We start from the raw sequence: 10,652 nt of genomic DNA on the forward strand, positions 1-10,652 counted from the left end.
ATGAACCTGTCTGATACCAGTCATTTGATTTAGTTTTAATATGTCAAACATATCATGATTACAGAACATTATGTGACATCCAGATGATCAGGCATCTGACTTGGAGCATGCATCAAGCATGTTTTACAGTGATGGAGTCTTAGCTCCAGCTAGTCTTAGCTGGAGAATAGATGTTTTAATTGGATGACTTGTGTTATGCACAGACAGGTTGTGGATTGCAATGGATTTAGTGACGGAAGAAGATCAGATGGACTGGATAAGCTTAGCAGTGATAGCTGATAGTTTGTCGGGAACTGCGAGTAAAGATTGTAGGTTTACTTCTCATAATATGTACATATTTTCTTCATAATGTTCATAATGTTGGATAAGGTATCCAACATTGTAGACATACCTGAACCCTATAGCACACAGACAGCTCCTATGTGTGATGTATGAACCACTCAGCACTTTCACCCGTATTTTCGAATACTACAAGCATGTAACCCTTCTAACCTTTACCATCTTCACATCATCTTGTTACTATTGATATTATAAGCTATTCGTCAAACAAATGAACATTAAAATATGTCTGTCTGCCTCCTTCCGAATGGGAATGCAGCACAGACAGGACTGTTACACAAGGTGACGCATCCTCACCCTAGGTATCCCACTTAGCAGCTTCCCACTATCCCTGTTAAGAGCCTTAGGCATGTTTCTGGAAAGAGCTGAGCAGCTAAAGCGATTACTACAGGTCACACAAGTCGAAAGTCCCGAGAATTAAGACAAAGAAGGCAGGAGAGGGAATGAGGTGAATGGGGCGGTAGGGAGGGAATGGCTAATTATATTGACCTACCAAGGAACTAAGCGGTTACACACAAATATTCAAGTACATTACTTTGACAATATGCCATTTGGAATTTATAATGCAGCAAACCTTTATTATTTAGGTCTATTAGATGTAGACACACAAGTAAAAACACAAGCAGAAACAAAAAAAAGTTAGGTGTTAACCAAATTCCTCTGTCAGGCTACTCAATATTGGCCAAATAGATATGCACGTGCAACTAACATTTTTAAAAGACGTTAATAGTATATTTGCACAACAAATGTCAGTTATATGTGCAGATCTGATATTAAAACATTTATGAGCTCATGGTTGTTCCAGAACTACAGGTAAAGAAAACTAGTGTGTCTTTGAGCATGTGTTGGCTACGTTTGAGAGAGGGGCTGTGTGATGTGCTAGGGAGGAGAGTAATTAACCAATTAACTACTTAGCCAATAAACAAATTAAGATAACAGCACGGTACGCTAATAGACTTCAAAAGGACAGTCTTATTAATTGATTTATTTGCTCAAATAGAACGACAGTTTGTGCACAACTAGAAAAAACAACAGCATATGCAAGAGGGGGGGGGGGGGGGGGGGGGGGGGGGGGGGCAAAATGCTTGTTGAGTAGCCTCCCCTAGTGGTCATAAATCACACAACAGCATTATATTTTTTCTGAGATGCGATTTATTTTTGGGATGTTTTTTTAAAGATTTCATATATATTCTGTACAAAATTACTCAGTAAAATGTTTATATCCTGTTATTCAGTTTTTGCCCTTGCTCTTTAAAGGATAAATGTACCTTCTCAAGAGGTCAGTAAACCTTCTCAAGCCAAGTGCTAAACAATCAAGCCTTGATACCTTAATCAAATCAATGTATCATGTAATTAGCACAAATTAAGCCTTTACAACGTAAGTTCCAAGAATTCTGGCATGCCAGAATTAGACCTTTAATTATGGTGACGCACCTGTTAATTAGCTAATGTGTTAATTAATGAGATTGTGGGAGTGCCTGTTGAAGCACCTTCAGTAAAAGGAGAAAATAAAGGTTAAAGGCTGAGTAAGCAACCTTGTTCTGAGTGAGAGGCAACACCTAGGTAGCGAGAAACGAGGTGCGATGAACCCAACTCCCTCCTCCCTCCCTTTAAAGATCGCAGTCAACTGATAAAAAATGTTAAGAGAAAGTTTGCTGGCGGAGCGAAGCTACGAGGCGGGTTATATTTTAATAAAGGATCAAATATTGTCCTGTAGTTGTTTATGGGCGAGGGACGCCTTGGCGGAAATGGAGTCCCTAGAGAAAGCAAGAACAAGACGGTTGTCAGGAGTAGGGCAGTATTATTATAAGGAGACGTGTACTTGGAAAACGGAGAAGGAATGGAGGGAAAAAGAGAGGGAGAGGAGGTCTAAGAGAGAGGGAAGAAGAGGGTGAGCTTGAGTCAGATAAAAATGGTGGAAAAAGGGAGATGGTTTGTTAAAGAAGAATGGTAGAAAGTGTAAGCAGAGGGAGCTGAAGACAGGAGGAGAAATTGAAGTGAATGAGGATGAAGTATTGGAGGTGGTAGGTGCGCTGAAGTTATCGGAGACAGAGGTATGCACCGAGGATCAGGAAAAAGCTGAGTCTGACAGTAGGAGTGAAGTTTATGGAAAAAGTGGACCCTTGCCTTTTGGCTAATCCATTTCTGGTTTCACGGTGGGTGAAAAAAGAGTTGGGCAAGGGTAGCCAGAAGTGGTCTAGTGATAATTGTTTGTGTTTCTGTTGGTCGCAGGGAGAATGCTCTCAGACTAAAACAAATGGTGGCAAGAAAAGTGAATTGTTTCATTTTCAAGAAAAGGGCATCAATGAAAGGAGTAATAACTGGGTAGCAGTAAATATAAAAGTTGACCAGCTGAGGGGAAAGATTCCCGGTGTATGTGATGCTCTTCAATTGATACGACGCAGACAGGGTGGCGAGAGTGGGGAAACAGAAGAGTCATTGCTCTTTTGAGTTTTGAAGTTGAGCCTTTGCCCAACAAAGTGAAGTTAGGATATACAGTTGAAGTCAGAGGTTTACATACACCTCAGCCAAATACATTTAAACACAGTTTTTCACAATTCCTGACATTTAATCCCAGTAAAAATTCCCTGTCTCAGGTCAGTTAGGATCTCCACTTTATTTTAAGAATGTGAAATATCAGAATAATAGAAGAGCTTTTATTTCTTTCATCACATTCCCAGTGGGTCAGAAGTTTACATACACTCAATTAGTATTTGATAGCTGATGCTTAACGTTAGTAAGGGAGATTTCAGTCTCCAACTTCAGCGATTTTTGCAATTCGTTCCAGTCATTGGCAGCAGAGAACTGGTTGGAAAAGTATCACAAGAGGTGCTGGCTTTGGGGATGACCAGTGAGGTATACAGTGCCTTGCGAAAGTATTCGGCCCCCTTGAACTTTGCGACCTTTTGCCACATTTCAGGCTTCAAACATAAAGATATAAAACTGTATTTTTTTGTGGAGAATCAACAACACAATCATGAAGTGGAACGACATTTATTGGATATTTCAAACTTTTTTAACAAATCAAAAACTGAAAAATTGGGCGTGCAAAATTATTCAGCCCCCTTAAGTTAATACTTTGTAGCGCCACCTTTTGCTGCGATTACAGCTGTAAGTCGCTTGGGGTATGTCTCTATCAGTTTTGCACATCGAGAGACTGACATTTTTTCCCATTCCTCCTTGCAAAACAGCTCGAGCTCAGTGAGGTTGGATGGAGAGCATTTGTGAACAGCAGTTTTCAGTTCTTTCCACAGATTCTCGATTGGATTCAGGTCTGGACTTTGACTTGTCCATTCTAACACCTGGATATGTTTATTTTTGAACCATTCCATTGTAGATTTTGCTTCATGTTTTGGATCATTGTCTTGTTGGAAGACAAATCTCCGTCCCAGTCTCAGGTCTTTTGCAGACTCCATCAGGTTTTCTTCCAGAATGGTCCTGTATTTGGCTCCATCCATCTTCCCATCAATTTTAACCATCTTCCCTGTCCCTGCTGAAGAAAAGCAGGCCCAAACCATGATGCTGCCACCACCATTATTGACAGTGGGCATTGTGTGTTCAGGGTGATGAGCTGTGTTGCTTTTACGCCAAACATAACGTTTTGCATTGTTGCCAAAAAGTCCCATTTTGGTTTCATCTGACCAGAGCACCTTCTTCCACATGTTTGGTGTGTCTCCCAGGTGGCTTGTGGCAGACTTTAAACAACACTTTTTATGGATATCTTTAAGAAATGGCTTTCTTCTTGCCACTCTTCCATAAAGGCCAGATTTGTGCAATATACGACTGATTGTTGTCCTATGGACAGAGTCTCCCACCTCAGCTGTAGATCTCTGCAGTTCATCCAGAGTGATCATGGGCCTCTTGGCTGCATCTCTGATCAGTCTTCTCCTTGTATGAGCTGAAAGTTTAGAGGGACGGCCAGGTCTTGGTAGATTTGCAGTGGTCTGATACTCCTTCCATTTCAATATTATCGCTTGCACAGTGCTCCTTGGGATGTTTAAAGCTTGGGAAATATTTTTGTATCCAAATCCGGCTTTAAACTTCTTCACAACAGTATCTCGGACCTGCCTGGTGTGTTCCTTGTTCTTCATGATGCTCTCTGCGCTTTTGACGGACCTCTGAGACTATCACAGTGCAGGTGCATTTATACGGAGACTTGATTACACACAGGTGGATTGTATTTATCATCATTAGTCATTTAGGTCAACATTGGATCATTCAGAGATCCTCACTGAACTTCTGGAGAGAGTTTGCTGCACTGAAAGTAAAGGGGCTGAATAATTTTGCACGCCCAATTTTTCAGTTTTTGATTTGTTAAAAAAGTTTGAAATATCCAATAAATGTCGTTCCACTTCATGATTGTGTCCCACTTGTTGTTGATTCTTCACAAAAAAAATACAGTTTTATATCTTTATGTTTGAAGCCTGAAATGTGGCAAAAGGTCGCAAAGTTCAAGGGGGCCGAATACTTTCGCAAGGCACTGTACCTGCTGGAGCGCGTGCTACGGGTGGGTGTTGCTATGGTGACCAGTGAGCTGAGATAAGGTGGAGGTTTACCTAGCAAAGACTTATAGATGACCTGGAGCCAGTGGGTCTTGCAACGAATATGTAGTGAATGCCAGCCAATGAGAGCAGTGGTGGGTAGTATATGGGGCTTTGGTGACAAAACAGGTGGCACTGTGATAGACTGCATCCAGGTTGCTGAGTAGAGTGTTGGAGGCTATTTTGTAAATGACATCGCCGAAGTCGAGGATCGGTAGGATAGTAGGTTTTACATGGGTATGTTTGGCAGCGTGATTGAAGGAGCCTTTGTTGCAAAATAGGAAGCCGATTCTAGATTTAATTTTGGATTGGAGATGCTTAGTGTGAGTCTGAAAGGAGAGTTTACAGTCTAGCCAGACACCTAGGTATTTGTAGTTGTGCACATATTCTAAGTCAGGACCATCCAGAGTAGTGATGCTAGTCGGGCAGGCTGGTGCGGGCAGCAATCGGTTGAAGAGCATGCATTTAGTTTTACTAGTGTTTAAGAGCAGTTGGAGGCCACGGAAGGAGTGTTGTATGGCATGTATGGCACTGATTTGGAGGTTGGTTAACACAGTGTCCAAAGAGGTGCCAGATGTATACAGAATGGTGTCGTCTGTGTAGAGGTGGAACAAGGAATCACCAGCAGCAAGAGCGACATCGTTGATATATACAGAGAAAAGAGTCGGCCCAAGAATTGAACCCTGTGGTACCCCCATAGAGACTGTCAGAGGACCGGACAACAGGCCCTCCGATTTGACACACTGAACTCTATCTGAGAAGTAGTTGGTGAACCAAATGAGGCAGTCATTTGAGATACCAAGGCTGTTGAGTCTGCCGATAAGAATACGGTGATTGACAGAGTCGAAAGCCTTGGCCAGGTCGATGAAGACGGCTGCACAGTACTGTCTTTTATCGATGACGGTTATGATATCGTTTAGTACCTTGAGTGTGGCTGAGGTGCACAAGTAACCAGTTCGAAAACTGGATTGCACAGCGGAGAAGGTACGGTGGGATTCGAAATAATCAGTGATCTGTTTGTTAATTAACTTGGCTTTCGAAGATTTTAGAAAGGCAGGGCAGGATGGATATAGGTCTGTAACAGTTTGGGTCTAGTGTGTCACCCCTTTGAAGAGGGGGATGGCCGCGGCAGCTTTCCAATCTTTAGGAATCTCGGATGATATGAAAGAGAGGTTGAACAGATTGGTAATAGGGGTTGCAACAATGGCTGCGGATAATTTTAGAAAGAGAGGGTCCAGGTTGTGTAGAATTACTCATAAGCGGCACTATTTTTTGACATTTCTCAGAATCATGAAATTTCATTTCAACCTGTATTCATAATGGAATAATGCCTGAGTGTAAGAAGAGTTATATACAGTATAAAGTATATGCCTGTTTTTTGAGTGCTCCAACACCTGTTTACCATTGTCCTTTTCCTGGTTAAGCCCTATCATTAGATTCTTGTCATTTTTGTTAAGCAGCCCTCCTACTTCTTTTGTTTGCTCAAGCGTGAAGGCCTATACCTGAATTCTATACAGAATATTTGCCTCTTGAGCCAAAAAGGTCCCCTAAATGGACAAAAACATTGTAAAATAATTACATAAGTACTTAAGATGAAGGTTATATTGCAAAGGATTAAATATGCAGTCAAGCCAACACTCAAGTCAACATTTGAGGTAAACATTAGCAACAAAACTTCCATTTGTAGGAATTTGTCAAAGTAATTCAAAAATGTTTAAAGGTTACAAACAGTCAGGACAGCTGTTGTAAGCTTATTAGATAAACACCAAAGACCTGAGCTATTTTTTCATGTTACCCTATTTCAATTGTTTGTGCGATTCAGTCCTCTGTTTCTGAAGAAAGTGTTGATGGCACGTCAAAAGCATTTATGGATAAGTCCCTAAAGACCAAGACATCCAGCACAAAGCCAGAGTTAAACCAGCAGAGCGCAGATTACAAAAGGCTGAAATGCGTACCATTAGCCGGCTTAACAGCATTGGAAAGAAGATTAGCTGGCTGCAGTAACACTGAACTGCTATCTATGTAAATGGGATCATCCTTATCATCCAGGTTTTTCTGCACGGAAAGAAGATTACGTTCAGGGACTGTGTCTTATATACATGTGCAGGTGTGTGTGGTTGTATGAGAGGACTTGTGTGTTGAGGAAATTACTTGACATCTTTCATTTGAGGGTGGGGCACTGTGATATCACTCTTAAGGCCTTATAAAAGTCCACTTAGTTCCCCAACAGGACATGCGATCAACCTTCAAGCTCCTGAGGTAGACACCAGGCAATTAACGCATTTTGAATTACTTATTCTCATTTTAATGGAATAGATCTTTGTAGTTATAAGACCTTGGTAGTGGGGAAACCTTGGTAGTGGGGATTATACTAAAACAAATTGGTTATCAAATCAAATGAACACAATGAGGTCGAATGCTCGTCCCGTGGAGCTCCAGGAGGGATTCTACATCCCTATCGCGCTGGATACCAACAACATCACTTCACTCAGCCCCTTCCTGGTTCCTCAGGACCACCTGGCGGGCAGTGCTATCTTCTATGGCATGTCATTTTTCATGTTCTTCCTATTTGTTGCCGGCACTGCTATCAACGTCCTTACCATCGTGTGTACTATCCAGTTCAAGAAGCTGCGATCCCATCTCAACTACATTCTGGTGAACTTGGCAATAGCTAACCTGCTGGTGTCCATGTTTGGATCCTCCACCGCAAGCTTGTCCTTTGCCTACAGATACTTTATCATGGGATCGGTTGCATGCCAGATTGAGGGATTTACAGCTACTCTTGGCGGTAAGGAAAATATATAGACTACAAATACTACAACTATGAGCACAATTGCATCTGAACATATTTTTTATTGTCTATTAATATACAAGCTTAATATGTACAATTTGAAATGAATGTATTGGTGTCACATTTCTTTTCATTTAGTCATTTCACATCTATTTTGACAGTTTGTATGCTTCAATCCTTTGGTAAATTGATAATCTGTAGCAGTGCTTTAGCAATCCTCATAGTATAAAGGATATTCACATCTCCCTATAAACCATTCATGTATGTGTTTTAATTTTCATTGCAGGTATGGTGAGCTTATGGTCTCTCTCAGTAGTGGCGTTTGAAAGATGGTTGGTTATTTGTAAGCCAGTCGGTAACTTTCAATTCAAGAGCACACATGCAGTAATCGGCTGTGCAGTCACTTGGGTGTTTGGATTGGCTGCCAGTCTTCCCCCTCTGTTTGGCTGGAGTAGGTCAGTGTCATTTTCACTCCTATCTCTCTGTCTCTTTCTCTCTCTCTGTGTACAAACACCTCACATACGCAAGTTCCCAGACACACACACAAATCATTTTGGTTTGTACATGTGATACAACACTTGTGAAACACTGTTCCTGAATTTGAAGGTGAGGACTGTGATCCGTTCTCTTCCCCAGATACATTCCAGAAGGTCTCCAGTGCTCCTGTGGACCAGACTGGTACACCACAAACAACAAATACAACAATGAGTCCTATGTGATGTTCCTCTTCTTCTTCTGCTTCGGAGTCCCATTCAGTGTCATTGTTTTCTGCTATGCCCAGCTGCTCTTCATGATGAAGGCGGTATGTGCAAGTTACACAGAGGAAGAGATCCTTTGAATTAGTTGCTACATGATAACATGGGCATTGTTTATCACTGGGAAACAATACATAGAAAACAATGTAGTCACAGAAGTTTTTTTGGAAAGTTTATTGTCATATAGCAGCATATATTTAGTTACAATACAAGGATTAACATAAAATATAATATGGTAATCTAAGTAATTTCGAGTGGAATTAGCAAAATGTATACGAAAAAGCCTACATGAAAAAGGGTAAAGGGTTCAAAGGAAAGGTAGGAAAAGAAACATTTCAAAAACACTAACCACCATCTTAATGAATTACAATCAACCTAGCGACATTCTAAATTGAGAACATGCTTTCTTCTGCTTATTTTGGAATCTATCCATGTCATAGTGATTATTAGTGGAAGCCTTTGGGATGAGATACTGACATCAGTAGGCTGTTACAACAGCACTGGAATCATGCCCTCTTTATCTCCCCACACAGGCTGCCGCGGCACAGGCAGACTCTGCCTCCACCCAGAAGGCAGAGAAGGAGGTCACCAAGATGGTGGTGGTGATGGTGGTGGGCTTCCTAGTGTGCTGGATGCCCTATGCCTCCTTTGCTGTCTGGGTTGTACAAAACCGTGGTGCACCCTTTGATCTCCGATTGGCCACCATACCTTCCTGCTTCTCCAAGGCCTCCACAGTCTACAACCCTCTCATCTATGTCTTCATGAATAAGCTGGTATGTTTATAGTTTTTAAGTGTCAGGTTGAATGGTTACCTTAATACCGTTAAATAACTTTTCCTTATTTAGTCACATGATCGTTTTCATAAGATAATTTCCCCCATCAGTGATTGTCTTCCTCCTCACTTTCAGTTCCGCTCATGCATGATGAATTTGCTGGGATTAAAGTCCGGGGATGATGAGGAAGCATCATCAACATCCTCGGTCACTCAAGTGTCTTCTGCTGGTTAAAGAGGGTGTCTCTATTTTTATTTTACTTGCTAAACTGTTGCTACTGTATGATCATTTGTATATTGTAAATAATATTGAATGTGCACTAAACAGGACGTTTTGTCCTTGAAGGTGTTGTCAAAAATATGTGGTATGATAATCTTATACGAGTAGCTATAACAATTTAAATGCATTAAAGAGAGATGAGAATAAATGCACACAAAAAGTATAGATTTTTTTAACTCATTTATTGGTTTGGGTGTTTGTGTCGCTATACTCACTTTACATAGAGGGCATTATGATGCATTGCTTCAACGTGGTTCAAAACAAGACAATAAAACAATGTTTAAGTGGGCAAATACACTATACATAGGTCTATAAGTTGGTAGCCAGAAAATTAGTATTACAATTTGAACAACAGTAGCAGCAACGGAAGTTCTAAATATACATCATAACATACAGTAAATACTAAAGGTGCTATCTAGAACCTTAAATGGATCTTCAGCTCTCCCCTAGGATAACTCTTTGTAGAACCCTTTTTGGTTCCAGGTAGAACCCTTTTGGGTTCCATGTTGAACCCTTTCGACAGAGGGCTCTACATGGAACCCTACAGGTGTATATCTGGAACCAAAAAGGGTTTTCCTATAGGGAATGCCAAAGAGACATTTTGGAACTCTTTTTTCTATGAATGTACTATATAATGCATAGTGTAATGTGACTATATTATATTACACATGATATGTTCCACAATCCTACAATGTCACATTTTTTCAGGGAGCAGGTTTCACAATACTGCACTAAGACTAAGACACAAGTGCTGAAAAATAAAAGGGTATTGATAGCAATTGCAATTTCCTGAACACTATTATTTACAATCATATGGCTTAGACTAGTAAGAGAACTTGCTTAGACTAGTGCTGAGAACTTAATGCTACATAGAACATGGAGATGAACAGGATTTATGGTGAGAAAACTGGGGAAGCCCATCAACATATGTTGACAGTTTAACACAAATTTATTGTATTCTAATGATCTGTTTCACCAAAGTCTACAAGTGGATTACATAATGAGTCCATGTTTGTGAACATTAGAAAAAGTTCAAGTTTAAGTTTAAACTTTTTCTTCGTCTCAAAATGTGCATCAGCCAATTAAAATTGTTGACGTACAGTAGATGCACTTGATCAAACGTTACACGTTAGCTGTTCCCATTAGATAGCCTGACCCATTTAGCCCTATGCTA

The 10,652-nt window shown here is 40.6% G+C and overlaps 1 protein-coding gene across 1 annotated transcript; it reads left to right on the forward strand.

The window, feature by feature from the left end:
- Positions 1 to 7,113: 7,113 nt before the first annotated feature.
- Positions 7,114 to 9,641, forward strand: opn1sw2 (opsin 1 (cone pigments), short-wave-sensitive 2). Its single transcript, NM_001124322.2, is given in 5 exon segments — positions 7,114 to 7,668; positions 7,958 to 8,126; positions 8,308 to 8,473; positions 8,960 to 9,199; positions 9,335 to 9,641. Coding segments are annotated over 5 exon segments (1,065 nt in total). The 5' UTR covers positions 7,114 to 7,277; the 3' UTR covers positions 9,434 to 9,641.
- Positions 9,642 to 10,652: the final 1,011 nt, after the last annotated feature.

The sequence above is a fragment of the Oncorhynchus mykiss genome, chromosome 17 (assembly GCF_057628025.1).
Source record: "Oncorhynchus mykiss isolate SJ-2025 chromosome 17, ASM5762802v1, whole genome shotgun sequence".
Lineage (NCBI taxonomy): Eukaryota > Metazoa > Chordata > Actinopteri > Salmoniformes > Salmonidae > Oncorhynchus > Oncorhynchus mykiss.